Genomic DNA, 18,396 nt, shown 5'->3' on the forward strand with positions numbered 1-18,396 from the left:
CCAACTTCGTCCCGCCGGCCTCCGCCCCGGGAGGGTCCCCCCTTTCTCCCGACCCTTCCCCCGACCCTTCCCCCGGCATCTCCGCAGCCCCCCCGGGGCAGGATGCACGGCGGCGGGCGGTGGCGCTGCCCGCCTTGGGCGCTCCCCGGTGCCGCGGCGCACCGGAGCGGGGGGCAGCCCCTAAAAGCGGGCTGGGGGGGGCCCGGGTCCGCGCTATTTTAAACGGAGCCGCCGAAAGAATTGAAAGAAATTCTTTTAAAACATGTCTGGGGGTTAAAAATAGATTATGAATGAACCCATTTATCCCTCTGGAATAGGCGTGTTTAGGGGATTCTGGGACTGAAAGGGAGGTTATGTCCACCGGCGTGTTTACACAGCATCGCCGTGGGGTCAGACGTGGGTTTGTTAGGGGGGGAATAACGCGGCGTTATACCCAGGCTGCTCGGAGTTTGGGTCCCCGGAGCACGGCTATTCAGAAGTTTCTCTGAGCTGGCGTGTGGGTGTGTTAGAGCTTGAGAACTGGTTATGACTTTGTTTCTTTGACCTTGTGGTTCAGTTTTAACTTTCAAGTTGAATTTCCCATAGTTCCTGGCATCCCCTAGACCTCCTTGTGCGTGTTTTGACAGATTTGAAAACCACATTGAGAATGAGCTTTAAATTAACTGAGATTTATTTTATTTTCTTTTTAACCAAATAAGTGTGAGGGATTGGTGTTGGCTAACAAAATATTTAGCAGTTACATTGAGCGGTTCTAGAACTCGGATGCTGAAATCTAGGCGGCGGTGAATTTACAGAGGGCAAGCATTTGGTTACCATGATTGTTTTAAAATGAAGATAATGTGACTCTCAAGAAGGGACATAATGTTCATAGCCGTGTTTATCCAGTTGTGGGAACCAAGACAAAAAAGAGAACATCGCCGATGTTGTTCTCGACTACAGACTATTATTGTTTTTAATGCTGTGGTTTATATCTTCCGCTCTTTAGGAAACATGCTTTCGAATAATTAAATTTTGTTATTTAAGTCGAACTGGTTAAAGGTGGGGAAGTTTTTGCATTTCACTGCTGTAAGAAGTTGTATTACTGCCGCTTTTCTAAACCAGCCATTTTTGTCTTCCATTACATTAAATAAAAAGAAAAGGAAGCTTTTATGAACTTTAGCCCTGCTATTTTTTTTTTAATTTTTTTTTTTTTATATCTCACTTAATCTGTTCTTACTCCAGTGAGAGAGCTTCATGTGGACTTGAGACATAATTTTTCATAGTTAGCCCTTTGAATTTGAAAATCACCAGATCATGCTATGCCCCTGGAGAAATCTATCAATGAGCTAATGTGGTTGCAGAATATGCAATAGAGCCATTTTAAAGGATGGTCATCTTTCTTATGCTTTTCAAGTTAAAATGCTCATCACTACCCTCTCTTTTAGAATAAAAACTCTGAAAACTGGCTTCAGTGTAGTCTAATGTGAGTGAGCCTTGGCAAAAATCAATTAGACGAATTGTCTAGGCAACTGTTCTAATGTGTAATGTAAAATCTCAGCAGTTGTACTTCTTAGTCACTTAAAATTCCTCAAAATATTTAATCAAGTGTCTTTTGTAACAGTTGTATTTTGTACAAGATGAAAACCTGTTTGCTTTTTCTTCCAGAAAGACCAAATTTACAGTCTTCAAGTCGCGTCATTATCCCCCTGTGACTCTTTGGCCAGATACCAGTTCCTGAGGTGTCCTAGTTACTGGAAGGGGGGTCCAGAAACTGTGTTTCTCACTGCTGCAGCCTGGGAGATGTCAGATGCCCTGTTAAGCACTTGGGCTGCAGTGCTAAAGATGCTTGGGAGCCTTGGGCATGTTGGCTTGGAAGCACTGCAGGTTAAACATAGGCTCTAGGAGCCAGGACCTCAGGTGTTCGCCCCATCCTTTCACAGGTTGCTGCTGACTTATACCTGCAGCAGCTCCAGAGTTTCCATCCCGACACGTCAGTGGGACTTGAAATTGGTGGTGTGGTTTCTTGTTTTTTGCTTGCTATAACAGATCCTTATCGTGCATAGCCACCCTGCTGTGGGAAGCCCCCTCTGCAGGGAGTGGGACGTAGCTGGAGATACCAACCCCTCCACATGTCTGAACCAAATCCATCCGACCTGTGAATCAACATCCAATGTCCTGCTGAAATCTGTGGGCAGGGTGTGGTCCCACAGAGGGTTGATCTGATCTAGATATTTCCTGACTGTTTCGGCAGCAATACTTCTTCCCATCCTCTTCTTCCTCCCCCGTCCCTCTTTCCTGCCTTGCCCCATATGATGCAGCCCTGCCTCATGCTGTGCCTGGTGCTCACCGTACATTTCCATAAGCCAAACAAACTGGCTAAGTCTTCAGGCCAGTCTTGATGCTGGGCCAGTTCCCTGATGGATTCATTTGCCTCATACAATGTCCAGGTGAGACCTAAAGCCAGGCCAAGGCAAGCACCTGTGGCAGGCAGCCAGGAGGGGAAATGAAAACATCGACACTGGTGGCAGTGAGCTGGTAGACCATGGCTGAGATCTCCCTGCCACTCTGTCCTGAGTAACACTGAGGACTGAAGCTTGGTCTGAGAAGGAGTTAACAGATTTCAATAATAATAGTGCTAGAAATAGGAGCAGGATCTCTTTAGAGAGAGCAGACAAAGTTCAGCTGTCCCAGGCTAGCAAAAGCTTTGAGATGTCTGCTGGCATGGGTCCTGTACTTCTGCCTCCTCTCCAGCCTGGGTGCCTGCAGCTTCTCTGGGCTGTTTCTGGCACTCAGCAAGCTCATTCAGTGAGTTAACCCCATAGGAAGCTGTTCAGCTTCTTTGGCAGGACTGATTTTTGCCAATTTGTCAAGGTCCAGTGGGTGGAGGGAGCAGACCAGGCCTGGGTGACACCTCCCTGGGTGGCAGCGAATGGCTAGATTGGTGCTGTCACCTTCACCTTGTGTGCTCATCTCTGCTCATAGCAGTGATGCCCCTCTCTCCCAGCCTCCCATTCTGATGTTGAGAGCCAAAAGAGAGACTGGGAAGAGGTGAGGTGCTGGCCTGCTGTCCCTCAGGGCGGTGCCCTCTGGGGCCCTGTGGGGAGGGAAGCAACTACGAGCTGCAGGGTCTGCAAGGAAAGCCGCGTCATGCTATGAGCATCCGAGCCAGAACAAGTGTGATCCACCCCGTTTTTATCTTACTTAGAAGTCCAGGGCACCAATTTCAATACAGGTACCTTTTTGTGGCCCTGCTGAGAAAGCAGAGAGCTGTGTAGGAACAGCTACCTGCCGCTACGTGGGGAAACTTTTAAAGGTAGGATGCAGGGGAGGAAAAAAAAAAAAAAGCCTGGCAGAGCAACAAGCTATTCTTGCAGCAAAATAGAGGTTTGGCAAAGATAGCCTTCTGCGGGAATTTTGATGGCTTGAAAATTTTGTGTGGTGAATTCCTGGCTTGCTCCCATGCTAGGGCCCCTGCTCAAGAGCAGCGATCATTCAAGCCGTGTTTTCTGGATAATTCCTATTTCTAAGTAGTAACTTGATTACGCTACCTGCCTTGTAATGAGAGCAAGTGTCTGCTAGACAGTAAATATTTGGAACTGTCTCTTCTAAAGAGGTTACCAGCTGAGATGTCAGAATGTCTTATTGTCTGAATGCATGACAAATAACAGCTGTGACAGACTTACATCTGCTGTTTAAACAACTGTGTGCTGGTGACAGGGCTGAGTCAGCCTGCAAATACAAGCAAGTCGTACATTAGCGATTGTAAAACTCAGCTTAATCAAGTACCAGAGGAAAGTCCCTAAACAGCATCTCTAAGAGCTCTGGTTAAAAAGCACTTGAGTTTGAAGCCTTTGGTCTGAATGGTGGATGCGGCTGCAGGGTGCTCCCAGTACAGTGGGGGCTGATCCCTTCCGAGTCCTCTTCAGATCTGGAAGGAAGACGGTCACGTCGTTTTGTGGTGATGTTTGGAGTTGGGCCCATGCCTGCAGAGTGGCTTGAGAGAAAGCATAAAGGCGCTTAATTGAAAAAATGCACAATGGAAATTGATGCCATGGATCTACTGAAAGTGTGAAATAGCCCTCTAATCATCTAGGAGATAAGAGGGAGGTGGTAGAGGGAGTGTCCAGGCACTTTGAAGGCCAGGGAAGGCAATTAGCTTGTGTTTGATGTGACAGAGAAGCTAAAGAGATGCAGTGAGGAGCAATGCGGCCTTTGAAAGTCACTCTGGTTGGAAATGCAAGCCATGTGTTTAGTTACTGAAACAAGAGTAACCTGCTTTGTGCTCTATCCTCCTGACCGTGTTGTGGTGGTGTCCTAGGATTGCTATGCAGAGAGTTGAGAGATGTGAGACTGAGGAAGGAGCTCGTGTTGGTTCTGGCTTAGGGTACAGATCTGAATGGCAGGCTAGAAGGAGGGCTTTCTTCACAACTTGCAAAAAGATCATGGTGATGGTTTGGGAATAAAAACCAGGCTTCATTTTAGCCAAGTGGATTTCAAGGTTAGTCATCCTTAAGGAGACGTCACAACGAAGTCAGAGAGAGTTAGGACAGAAGAGGCAAGATCCAAGAGAGTAAAAGGTAAGGAGAAGGCCCTTGGCTTTGTCTGCAGGAGATATTACCAAGAAATAAGATACTGAAGCTAAGTATGATCTTATGTGCCTTGACAGAAGGCCCTTATTCTGTATCTCCACCTGGAATTTGTAACGTCCCATGAACCTCTAGTCCTTAGCTAATGCAAACCAAGACAAACTGCTGTGAACAAAGAACTAGAATGACCTAAATTCACTTTTTTTTTTTTTTTAATGTTGCTGTTTGAAGATCTTTTTAATGAAGCAATGTGTGTAAGGAGCTGACCTCTTGAGCTGACCAGCGGTGCTCTAAGCTTCCCAAATTTTTGAAATCCAACTTCAGAAAAAATATTAGAGATGTTTACGTTAGTTTGCTCAGTTGTTCAGACAGCTGGATCTGGCTATTTTAGTAATCTCACGTAGAATCAGTGTAGCGGGATTAACAGAATGAGGCAAAATTAACCCTGGTGCATTTGGGCCTGGTATGAGGAATCCTTGGAATGATTTGGGACTGGTACAAGGAATGTTGGGAATGACGGTGATTCCTGGTGGGGGAAGAAGCTGGGTACTGCTGGCCCTGTGGTGAATAGTGAATGAGCGTATGAAGCATGTTCAAACGTACAACAAGCAGTCAGGGGCCTTCTCTTAATCCACATCTCATGTGGTTCTTTGTGTTATCTTTCTTTATACGTTTATAATGATGTATGCATTTATTGAAGTCTAACGGTTGGGCTCAAAACTACCCAACAAATGAAGCAGAAGCTGCTGTAGGCATGGGCAACAAGCGGTATGCATTTTAGTCTCATTAACTGCGTACCAGCGCTTGGCTTCCACCTTCGCAGTGGGTATGAAGCAAGTCTTTAAAAATTGCTTGCATGATTTATGGCGGTGGCATGACAAGAGCAGAAGTGTTACATCACTGATGGTTCTTTGTTTTGAGAATGATCAAGCTGAAGGACCAGTGAACTGGATAACCAAGTCTTTTCAGTTTCTCCTGCATTTATGAGACAACACATTCATAAGTTAATTCATAACCCAAGGAGGGAGCTATGAGTGAATGCCACAGAAACCTGATAAATACTGATAAATGTACCAATGTAATGTCTCATTACCTGTAGATAAACACAGAGCTAAATAATGAGACTCCCAATATTGTTAATTTTTGTCTTTGAGATTTTCACCCATCTCTCTAAACTTTGACTTTATATTTGTCGAAGCTTTATAATTATTCTCAGTGGAATTAAGAACACAGCTGAATAAATTGGACATAATTGGTCTAAACTGTGGTTCAGGTCCCTTCAGAGAAATGAAGCAGTTAATGTGAGTGAAAATTGAAATTAGTTTCTTTCACAAACTAATGCATTGGGACAGACTGCAATGACCCTCATAAAGAGCCTGAGCAAATTTTCTTAGAAAAGTTTTTTTTTTTTTTTTTTTTTTAAACTAATTATGCTGTTGTATCCCCTAATGTTACAAATGCCCCAGCCCCTGAAAGTGCATATTTTATTCTCCTTTATATGCATTTTAATTTGTAAAAAAAAAAAAATAATAAAAAAATACTTTATTGGTTTTGATAATTATTCAATTATTTAAAGTAGGACACTTGATATTAAAATTTAAATTTGCCTTCCTGTGGCCAAGAATCACATCAAATTCTTGTCCTAGAGATTGGGCTAAAACAGTCACTGTTCCCTGGAAGGGCTGGGCTGTACTACAGATCTGGTCAAATTTCAAAATGCTAAATTTTTTGTATATTTACAGCTTTCTTGGTTTTGAATGCTGTGTCCTGCTTTCTAAACTGAATTTATGGACAGCATAAATACTGGTTATAATTCTACCAGCTGATAGTAAAAACAGCTTCTAGTCTTACATCTAGCAGTGTTCATACATTTCCTTCTGTTCTTCACACTGGGAAGTATCATAGCATTTACAGATCTAAAGCATAATCTGCTTTAGTCACTGATTCAGTGATTGCTGGATTTTGGTTATGTATCTCTGGGTTAATACATAGTCACTGTTTTCCTGAATGCATTGTGACTGTAGAATAAATTCAGGACTGGGGAAATATTAGCTATGGTAATAATTAATATTTCCTTGTTACACTGAGGGATCAATTTAAGAAGGAGACAATGGCACTGCATTGGGGTACCTGGTTCCTTTATACCACATCATCCTTACAGAGTCCATAGATTGTAAGTGCCTATTCATGTCGTTAGGCACTTACACAAATGGTAAATTTTAAGTATATGTCTATCTAAGTGCATTTGTCAATATGACTCTAGCTTTGAGATGGTTTGACTAGGGGAAGTTTGAAAAGAAAGGGAAGGAAGTTTTTGAACAAGGTGAGGAGTGCTAAAATATTCAGTGCTGTTGCCTTTCTTGTGAGTTCAAAGAGCTGTTGTTGCTAATTCTGAGGTTGTCACCTCAAAATAACCATCCATGGATGGCTAGCTAAGTGCCCTTAGAGCCAGTAAAGCTAAGGTTGTTCCTGTGTTTGCAGGACTAACAGTCTTCTTAAAAGAATGAATGACTACAATTTATGATATGTATTAAAGGAAAAGTCCTTTAATAAGTTTGTAATGAAGAATCTCAAAGTACTTTTTTTTTAAAAAAAAAAAAGGTTGTTATTTTCTGTGTCTATTTGTTATTAGTCTTCAACTGTTTTTTACTGTTTGATTAATCCTTTGTGCAATTGTAGAACAACTCAGATTTTACATCCCTTTGTTCGGTTCTGTGGCATTTTTATTTCTTCTGAGTTCCCATGTTTTAGATTTATGAAAAGGATGATGTGAGAAGTGGGAGCACAATCTGAGTGTTGAGCCATTCCGTATTTCTTCTATTTGATATCTGGTCTCAGCATGTGAAAACTCTGAAGCCAAATTATTCCATCTGTGGTATTGGCAGTAGAGCAGAATGGTGTCCTTTTTCGTGAGGTGGATTATGTGGCTGTGAAAGGCAGCTTTGAGGAGTGCAGCAATGCCAGGTGGAAACAATTTGGCTTAATTAAGGGCTTCTGAACTGGAGATTGAGAGCCCTAATGCAGACTCTTTTGCCTGTGGAAGTAGGTGCAGCGCTTCCCTCAGATCTGACCTGGCACGTGAATAGGTAGTTGAAGGATAAGAGGGAAAGGAAAGCCTTTTGCCTGGCACTTTGCATGTTGATTTGGAATTCCACTGCAGCAGGCTAGTTGCTAATAAAAATAAATAAATAGGTCTGCCCATTCAGAAGCTTGTTTTAGTGGCTTTTTGGAAGATACTCATCGAATGTGTCATCTTTCTGATCCCAGTTTGGTGCTTCAAGCGTTTGGATGTTGCATTACATTGGAAAATGGGATGCATCTGTGGTTCCTTCATATAATTAACAGGTCTTCAATGCCAGTAGTTTGGGAATACAGCTGAGTAATAAGAAAATGATATGTAATTAAGGTCTGCTGTCCCACCAGAGGAACTTTAAACTTGCACTTCAGGAGCAGAGATTTGAGATGTGGTTAATTAGTTGAAGCAGCTTCTGTTGGAAGGGAATGTGATCAGTTGGAGAGCTAGTCAATTAAACAAAGTGTAAGGAAGCTTTTTTTTTTATGACCACAATGTATTTCATACTTCTGGAAGGACATTTTTATTTTAAAAGTATCTCCCTTGTTATATGGCAAGCCTATAGACATTCTGGAAGTGATTAAAATGTATCAAATGTAGAAGTTGAGAGCTTTTTCCCTGGTATTGGCACATCTAGGAAAAAAGTTTGAAATGTTATAGTGAGGAATCCTAAAGTATTGCAAACTTCTTTCTCCCCTGTAAAAATAACCTCTACCTAATAACCGAGGCCCCAAAGCTCTAGTTCTAACCCTAGTTTAATTGAATTTCCTCATGGGATTTATATGTACATGTTCAGCTTTCTGTCCCAAATAGTTAATTTTCTTTGCAATTGTACTGTTCATGATCACAAGATAAGCATGTCAGCAGAGGAGCCATACCAAAAGCCAAAATACAGATAGGATTCCTGTGCATATAGGAGGAGTTGTGCCAGACACTTTGAAGAATGAATCTAGCTAATGGAAAGATATTTTTCACATTATCCCGAAGCTTTCCTTCATGCTAGAAGGAATGTTAGAAATGTATTTTTACACAAGGTTATAGGCCATTGTCTGTAAAATGTTCTTCCTCCACACATCTCATGCAGTAGAAGAGTACAATAAATAGTCCCAGATTATATCGTGTATTTTTTTTTCTCACAGAAGTACTTTGATTTATTAAAGTTAATAACCTTGAGAAGGAGCAATGCTGCACAGAAGTAATTACTTCCCCAAATGCTTGCACGTATATAAGTGAAATGAGAACAAAAGAACAATGTTCTGTGCAAAAAGTGCTGACCTGGTACTGATGTTACGTTTCTTTATCTTTCTCTCTTCTGCTACCATCCTTCATCCAATACTTGGCTGCCCAGGTTTTAGATGCGAATTCACCAGTACCTGACGTTAATGAAGACAACTTGGAGCTTGATGCCCAGCCGCAGGAGCCCCAGCAGCCAGGAGCTGCCACAACGCCTCAGGAGCTGAACGGGCAGCAGCCAGAGGTGGCTTCACCAATACAGGAACCTCCTGGACAGCAAGCAGAGGCCCTTGGAACAGATGGTAAGTAAAAATCTGGGTTCAATGGACTGATCTTAGAGGTCTGGGTGCGAGGTTGAAATGGGACTCAGCTGGCTGTGTCATAGTGGATGGGGAGTTGCTCAGGTGATCTGTTGGTTACTCAAGTGCTTCCTCTAGGGTGTTTTATTGGGATGCATTTTCTTTATAGCAGAATTTAGGCAACAAATGAGTTGGGGCTGATGCTGTCAGTGGTACAGGATGCTATCTTTTCTGCCTTCAAGGCAGCTTCATTTCCATTAGTGGGAGCCTGCAGTGCCTCTGCTTGCTTGCTACCAATTGCTTGAGCATTCACCTGAGGGAACAGTTCATTTTTTTTCTTCCTGTGTTAGGAGTTTATGCTGCATAGGCTTATCCCTTCTTTCATAGGGTAGAAATCCTATTATATTCACTAATGATATTAATATTGATCACAGACTGGCTGAGGTTGGCAGGACTCTCTAGAGGTTACCTGGTCCAACCTCCTGCTTGAGCAGGGCCATCTCAAACAGGGTGCCCAGGAACCATTTGAACTCCTCAGGAGGAAGGGACAGGCTGCTAATCCATTGGCTCTGTTTTGCTTAAAGCTGTCTTTCAAACTGCTTTTAATCAGGCTTGCATTTTGACCCTCCAAATCTTTCTCAAAGAAGCCCTGCCCTTGCCAGCCTCTTGCTCCTGCCCCTTCCCGGCCCTGGGCGGCATTGGCTGCAGAGGCCCAGCAGCAGGCTGACTTTGGCATTGGTAGAGGGGTGCTGTAAAACCGATGTGGCGTGTTTCATCTTTCACTCATTCCTCTTTAAAACTTTACTCTTGAGAGGATAGGTATAAGAAAGTATACTCACAGTCATGAAGGAGGAGAAAATACCTGATGTTTTGAAGTAGATTTTGTGTTGGCATTCAGCTTTTGGATCAATTAATAGGAAAGGCCTTTAAAAGGGCGTGGTTTCAAGTTAACAATCAAACTAATCTTTATATATAATTATGTGTTGTATCTTTAGTTGTACTGGAATTGTGTTCCTAAGGCGTATAATAAAGGAGGAGTGAGAAGCTCCCTTAGATGTAGATGAAATGCATGATGCTTTATGAATGCAGATAGTATTAGGAATTTGTACCTGAATAGATTGCCCCAAAAGGTTTTACTTTCTTTAATCTCTCTCATGTGGTTGCATGATGCTGCTGTTCTATTTGGGATTTATCTTACTGTTGTCAATGGAACCAAGCCTAGACAGTAGCATAATTTATATGAAAGGGAAACAGTTCCACAGGTTTGATCTTAAAGCATCTTTTTACTTTTTATATATATAAAAACAAACAAACAAAACCCAACAACACCAAAACACCACCTTTATGGAGGAAATACAGTATATGTTTTCTCGTAGCAATAGCTGAAAATGACACCATCCAAAAGTCAAATAAAAACTCTCTGGTAAAGCACTGAAAAGTTAGTCTTTCAAGTGAAAACTACATTCGGATATCCATAATTGTTCATATCACTCGTCTGGATCTTTCAGCGTCTGGTCCAAATGTCCCTTAGGCAGATGAGTAAAGGTGGGGATGGTATCTTTTAAATGCTCTATGAGGAGAAATCTCTCCATCCAAGGAAATAAATCATCAGTTCTATATTTCTTCCCCAAAGTGACTGTCAATATGCAAAGAAGCAAATGATTCACTATGGATTAACAAGTGTTTAATACTCTTTTTTGTTTATGTGGGCTAAATTACCTAGGGCTATTGACTAGCACCTATTGAAGTATCAGTTTGGTCTGGATGTCTAGTGACTGCTTCAAAACCATTTCAGAAGTTAGGAATGAAATAGTGTTTTAAAAGCAATTGTTTCTTACTGCAAAGCTGACGTTTCCTCTCTTAAGGAGGAAAAAAAGAGCACTTGAATTGAAAGGTATTAAGACAAATACTTCAAAGTATATTTTTTTTAGTTACCAGCAGTGAAGCAATGGAAAGAGAATAGTTAAACTGCATTTTTGCAGCCTGCGAACACTTCCAGAGCCTCGCATGAGGTCTGGTAGCCAGCAATTGGTGCTGGAGCAGGCGAGGGGAGGGATCCAGGTCCTTATGGCACATCACGTGCGCCCAGCCCACCCCCAAGTTGCTTTTTGCTCCCTTAGTTGTGCAGCAAACAGCTGAGGAGGGAATGGTCCACCAAGAGCAGCTGCCAAGTGAGAGAGGCTGTGGGAGCACAGCTTCAGTCTGCCTTTCTCATCAGACGGACGAGGCTTCGTGCGCTCTCATTGAGGCAAGAGGCTGCTCTGCTGCACGCTCCCCACACTCAGGCTGCTCCAGAGGAATAAATATCAGGAACCTCATACTGTGAGAAGGAAGTTTCTTATTATTAGTGTAATTTAAAAATGCTGGGGACCATAACAATCACGGGTAAGGCAGTGTGGCATTGCTAAAACGTAAGCACATTCCTTTTTTTTTTTTTTTTTTTTTTTTTTTTTCCCCCCTTTCTGCTGGTTAGTGCCTGGCTTTGCGTGTGTGACATCTGGTGACTTTGTGCTGCAGCGGTTTTATGACTTGCTGGGGTGGGGCGAGCTGTGGTGTGCATGCTGGAACGCTCCTTGGGCTCTCAGAAGTATTGTTTTACTTTCGATAGATTTCCTGGCGGTGTAGTTGGAGTTAAAAGGTCTGCCTTAAATATTTCATCAGAATGAGAACCATTTCACAGTGAAGGCTGCTGAAATTTTAAAACTTCTTGTCACTTCAATTGCATGCTTGAAGTGGCACTTGTATTGCAAGACTTTTATAAACTAGAGGACGCTTACTTCTTTTTTTTTCCTGCAGTATTGGACTGTGACATAGGGTCTGAAATCTAGCAGCAACAATCAAGGGCTACAATGCTTTTTATTTCTTGATTAAGAAAAAATATCATAATGCGGTCAAATATCTTAGAGGCTAAATACAGTCAAATGTAAGGAAATGTAGAAGTAGGCATCATTTAGGTATTGTAAAAAATTTTGCATGAGAGAAGTTAAGCTGTTATTCTTTTTTACTAATTATAATGAATCAAAAATCCAGAGGAGATTAACACCGTGGTGTGGAGGTGGGTGTTTGGGTCCCAGTAGGATTCCAGCCTGGGATTTTAAAATCTTGATGTTACATGCATAGGACTCTGCATCTTGTTTAAGAAAGTAGTGCATGAGCCACTGAAGTGGTTGAGCTAACACTATAAACTAACTGGGCTTTCTGAAAAGATATTACTATTTGCAGGATTGAAAAGCTAAAAGGAAAAAATACTTTGCGCTGCTGCTTTTGCACAGGCTTTTTTCTTTATCTGGAAACTAAGTGGTACTACAATTTTTATACTTTAAAAAAAAAAGAAAAAAAGAGCTTAGTTTTCCGTAAAGGTAATTAATTTGCATCAGAACTTCCCTCAGATTGATGATGTCTCTTGTAATTTACTAAGTCTTTTTTTATTGCCTTGTATGAATATTTGTTTGTTTGCTTTTATCTTATTTGCTGGCATTAGTGAACCAATTCAACAAATAGTGGGGGCTTATTCATGCAAAGTACTCTAGTGTTACAATGCCTACTGACAACAAAGCCTGCAGAAGTCCAGCTCCATTTGGAGCTGACCCTGGGGAGGACTGTACGTGATTTGAATCAGTTAGTAGGGGAGGAGATATCCTACTGCTGTTTACAATAGGGTTTTCATTAAACTCGATGTTTAATGAGCTTATCACATGCTGAGTCTTTTTCCTCAAGGGTTCTCTATTTTTTTATTTCCTTTTATTGTTAGTATTTAAAGGTTAAACTGTTTTTCAATAGCAATTTCTTCGTAGGATTGCACAGTTTGATCATCTGAGGTTTTCCTTATTAAATAATTCTTGTGGAAACTTGGGTTTTCACTGTAGCACAACTGCTTCTGTAGTACATTTTGCAAGAAGTGCATCTAGCTCATGGTATGCGTTATTCTTTGAAGGGATGGAGTGCATTTCCTTATTGGTAAGCGGGAGCGTATTAAGCTATCATTTGTCTAATTAGTGTAGCTCAAGCTAAAACTCCTTTGTTTGTGTGTGATGTCTGTTATCCTTTATGCAGATGCTTTGACAAAGAAAACTTCCAATCTGTTTCCCATTGTGTGTTTTCATTAGTCATTAGGGGCTCTCAAAAATGTCACAACAACGACTAAGCCATGTTGCTTATCCCTTCCTTGCTCTTAGCAGAGCAGCTATTTTTCTCAAATACCCAAGTGCATCTGTCTTAGGTTTAGTGATTACATTCTATTTTAAAAAGCAAAACAGAGTTGCAGAACATGAGACGCGGATGGTATGGATAACCATGAAATTTCATAAATATTTGCAGCATGCTGGTCTGGTTCACAGGCAGAACAGCTGGACTAGTTTGAGAGCAGTTTATTATTGTGAATTCGTTTAATGAAGAATCTTTAAATACAGTAACTGTATATCCAAGCCACGGTTAATGACCTTTCCGTTAAAAAAGAGAACAATTTTGTTGGGTCTTAACTACTGGTTTTTGAACTTCAGTGCTGTTTTGTGAAACATTGAACTGAATGAAGAAATATCTAAAAATCTTGAATGAATGAAATTTATAACATCCCACGCTGGAATCTGAGAACTTAGTCTCTAGGTTGGAGCAGACAAGTACAGCTAAAGCACAAACTTCTAAAAATAAAAGGTTTATGAGGAATGTTTTAGCATCACAGCGGAAATGATCGTGCTTTCTTTTAGTTTCTTTCATATGAGGTTATGTGTGATGTCCTTTTCTGGGGACATTGGTTTTGCTTTCTTAAGTCTATGCTATGATAAATTACAGCTATTTTGTAACTTTTTCCTTCTTTCTTTTTTAAACGAGACACACAAGTATGTGAAAACTTAAGACTTAACTTTGGGTGCCTCCCAAGTACCAGAGAATTGACGACTGAATTTAAGGGGACTTGTTAATGCTTTGACAGAAGAACAGGATTAGAAAGCTCATGAATTGCAATTATGCACTGTGAAATTTATGTGAAATATTTGTAAATCCTTCTGTTTTATTTAATTTTTCTGAAAGAAACCCTTCCCCACAATTAACACTGAGTCTGACCTTAGAAATAATTGAGGGAATAGAATCAGGAGGGAAGAAGTGTGTGCTTTCCATTAGAGAAATATTTATACGTTGAAGCAGAAACATAAATATCATGAGTAGTAGGGAAAGGAAGCAAGAATCTGAAATATTGTCAAAAAGCAGCAGTTGTACAGATTTTGGTACATTAAACTGTGTAGTTAAAAGCAACAACAAAATCCCCACCTTTGTTAAAAAAAAAAATATAACACCTGGATATATTCCTGCTTAATTCTGTTACTACGGGGGGCTTTTTGTTTGATTTACTGAAATTCATCACCTGAAATTTGAGGTCGAAGGAATTAAGGAATAAAGTTCAGTTCTTGCACACTGTGATGAAAACCCAAAAGCACAACTTTTCATTGTTGTTTAAGTTTCACTAATAATCCCCAATAGATGACTTGTTCCAAATAAACCTGTTTAGGGTAGGTTTTCTGTAGCTGTTGTTGTTTCAAACCATGTATTTTAATTACTGCTTCTCCATTTGTATTAGTTCTTGCCTTCAAATATTTCTACTAATAATTAAAGGAATTGTGCCATTAAGGGAAAATGTATTTTATGAATGAAAGCTTGGTGTTAAATGCGAAATATCAAAGACACTCGGTTAAAATTCTTCTTTAAATTACATTCTCCTGTGTCATTGCCACATGAGCTTTAGAGCAGTAGGTGTTCTGCACAAGTTGTATTTGTGGCAAATCCAGGTACAATGGAGGCAAATGATTCTGAAATCGCCCCTTGGCTCTGCGGCTTCAGTTTTCCTTCAGGCTCAAGCAAGCCTACCAAGGATATTGTGTATGTGACTACAAGCAGGATCTGGCCACAAATACTTAAACATCGAATAAAACAAAACAACAACATGAAAAAGTCTTCTGGAGTCTCTCAGTGGCCAGTTGGGTTTGAAACACGGGGCTCAGGGTGTGTGTGACATCCATCTGATAGATTTAGAATGCAGGGAATTTATGGAAAAAATCCAGCACAGCACTGCAAATCCTTAGGGGGAAAAGTCAACCAGCTCCAGATGTTGACATGGTTGACTGCGAGCACATGAAGTGCTGCGGATTTAACTCTTGCAGTCAGAGAGCTGCTTTTCCCTCTGGCACCTACCAGCAGAGGAACACGTTTGCACTTCAGAAACAGGCGAGATGGTGGGAGCAGTTAAGTCATGCTGCCACAGTGGCTCTCAGCCTGCTAAAACAGGAGTGCTATGAATTCATTTCATTTTTAATGTAACGAGTTAGAAAATAGTCTGAGAATATTAATTTTCCAACATCTGATCAGTATACTGCTCATAAAAATGCAAATAAACTCTCACTATGGACTAAGCGACTAAAGAAATTTGGGGGATGGGGGATAGGGACCAAGCACTTCTCATTACCCGAGGCCTTCAATATCATATGTTTCCTTTGGGATAAAAGAGACCACTTGCAGTGATTAAAACACAAACAGCACCTTGATTTAATTTTAAAATATTTGGTAGTTTAACTGGCACATGAGCAGTTAAAATAGAATTTCAGCTCTAGTTCTTAGCCCCAGTGGATTTAAATAGTGAAGTGGATCAATGTTATGATATGACCTATGACTTTTTTTTATCATTGCCTCTGGATATAGTTTTATTGCACTGTTTTCCTTCATGAGCCCGTAGCTCATGCAGCCCTACCCCAGGACAGACCTGAAGAAACTGTGTTCATAAGTGTTTTACTAGGCTTTTTTCTATTAAAAGAAGTATTTTGATGAAGATCTCCTGTGTTTCTTAAAGATACTTTCGAATTCAATAAATTCATTAACAAAGAGCTAGCTGCCCTGCCAAAATACCTGTGGCAGTGATGTGCTGCAATGCTCTGAACAATACCTTGTGTGAGTAACTTCCAAAGTGGAGTTACTCATTGTTTGTTTTGCATTCAGAAGTGCCCTGAAATGTTTGAGCACCAAGAATGTCATTAATAAAAACGTCATTAAAGAATCCAATTGCTAAAGAAAGAGCAAGTTCAGCATGTACGGTTGGCTTCTCAGGTCTTCTGTTTACTACATGTATGTGCCCATGGGATGGAGAAGTATCCTTTGTCACCTTGCAGAAGCATCGCTTGGGTATGCATCTCCCTGCAGCTTGTCACCAAGCAGTGGCAGCAGCCCCCTGGCAGCACGCAAGGCAGCCGTCTGGAATGGCATTGCCCTGCTCAGTGCTGAGGAAACACATCCAAAATGGACTTGGTTGAAAGGGGCTGGTGCAGTGATCTCAATGGGATAGAGCAGAAGGAAGCAGGTGAAGCAGAGACTGGGAACAACAGCAGCGTGTCGCTCGATAGCTGGCATCCAGGCTCTGTGTTACCTTGGGGTGCAATACCCACTGCCTGTGCTACAAGGGAGTGATGCAAGAGTGATGTGTGTAGCATAGCTGCAGCTTTTCTGACTGGTATTAAAAGTACATCTTCACTTTTCTTTATTTTTTTTATTTTTTTATTTTTTTTTTACCTTTTGCAGTTTGTTTATAAAAGTATTGCAAGGCGGTGTGTTTGCTGGACCCACAAAGGAGACCTACTTGCTGTCAACCTGCTTTAACGGTTTATAAAAGTTTACCCCAGTGCCTCTAAACTTCTGTGTCCTCTTTATTCTTATGATTCCATTTGCCATCTTACTATATACTCACTGGACATGCAGGTTTTGCAGTAGTTTTTTGGCTCTTTTTGCCTGCAAAGCTTTTAACAGATATCTACTCACTGTCCTAGTATGTTATTCTATTTGTAAATCAATGCATTCATAAGCAAAAAATCTCGACTACTTATGAGTTTGAAGAGATGCCTTTATAAACTCCTCATTATCTCTTACTTCAGATATAACTCATTCATTTACATTCTGTATCATTCCCCTCTTGCAGTAAACCAGTTTACCTGTAAACCTCTGAAACTCCTCTTAAACACTAAACTTGTGTTCTAGGAATTAACAAAAGAAAAACGAGCAAAAAGAAATGCCGTCTCAACTGTAACTATAAACTTTTTTTCAAAACTTTTTTTTGTTTGTTTGTTTGTTTTTTCTGAAATAGTAAATATGCCTTCCCCAGGACTGCTTGCAAGAGGAGAGGAGAGCCCTTACAAAGATGTCTTCAGCTGCTCAGCAGTTGCCCACAGTGATCCATGACTGTCTCTTTACCTCTTCTCTCCTCCCACTGTCTTTCTGCTTCTCCTCTTTCCTGCATAGAGCCAGCATTCCTGGCTGGCTCACAGCCCTGGTTTTTGCTCTACCTTTATCTGAGTCATGTCAGATGGAGACAGAGCGTCCCAGATGTGAGAGGAAGCGTGCTGGCATTAGTGCAGGATTGAGGAGTAACAGGAGGGAGGCTCTATAGACCTTGTTTCTATAGGAGATAGTAAAAGGTTTGGCTCATAAACAAATCTGTGTTTAACATTAAATGATAAGTGTTTAATTTCATAGCTGGTTGACCCAGGGGAAAAACAGACATAAAAACAAAGCAAACAACAACAAAAAAAAAACTTGTAACTTACACAAAGGGAAGAAATATCACCTTCTCCATGCAGGAAAAAAAGAGGAGTTAATATGTTGCTGTATTGAAAACAGTGGTATTTGCAAGCTTTGTTGTCATAGATACATACATACATGTGTATATATAAATATAAACAAATATACATATATGTATATATCTACAGATGTCCCTTTATCTCTCTATATGTATATGGGGTATAGTCTATATATATATGGGGTATACTAAAGATCTAAAGTATGCCTGTTACTAAATATTTTTAAAATGTGATATGTACCCCAGTATTTGAAGAAATGGCTCTGACTTTATGAATTCCTATTGAGCCATGATAAGCTTCCTGTTAAATTACATAGTTTGATGGCAATGACAATGCACTTCTTTCTGGACCTAAGAATAAATGAACATAGATAGCAAAGTGGTTCCTTGCCTTTATCATTACGTGGTCTTAGTGTGCAGCTCTGTAATGTTTGATTCATAAGAGTCCAAGAACATTAGGAAAATAAACACAAAGTGTTTTCTTCCTTTGTTAACCATCTTAAAATGAGAAGTGAGCTCAAATGTGTTGTTGCTGCTTCGAGCTGTGCTTAGAACTTTATTTCCCTTCCCTACCCTGCCAATGACTGAAGTGTTCTTACAGTGAGTTATTTTTGCTTGTGG

The 18,396-nt window shown here is 40.8% G+C and overlaps 1 protein-coding gene across 1 annotated transcript in view; it reads left to right on the top strand.

Moving 5' to 3' along the window:
• AKAP12 (A-kinase anchoring protein 12) overlaps positions 1-18,396 on the top strand; it is a 30,658-nt gene that overhangs the window by 866 nt on the left and 11,396 nt on the right. Inside the window, exon 2 of the mRNA XM_084283298.1 lies at positions 8,987-9,173. Coding sequence (XP_084139424.1) covers positions 8,987-9,173 — 187 coding nt within the window. The remainder of the gene's footprint in view (positions 1-8,986; positions 9,174-18,396) is intronic.

The sequence above is a fragment of the Netta rufina genome, assembly GCF_964035555.1.
Source record: "Netta rufina genome assembly, chromosome: 3".
NCBI classification, from domain to species: domain Eukaryota; kingdom Metazoa; phylum Chordata; class Aves; order Anseriformes; family Anatidae; genus Netta; species Netta rufina.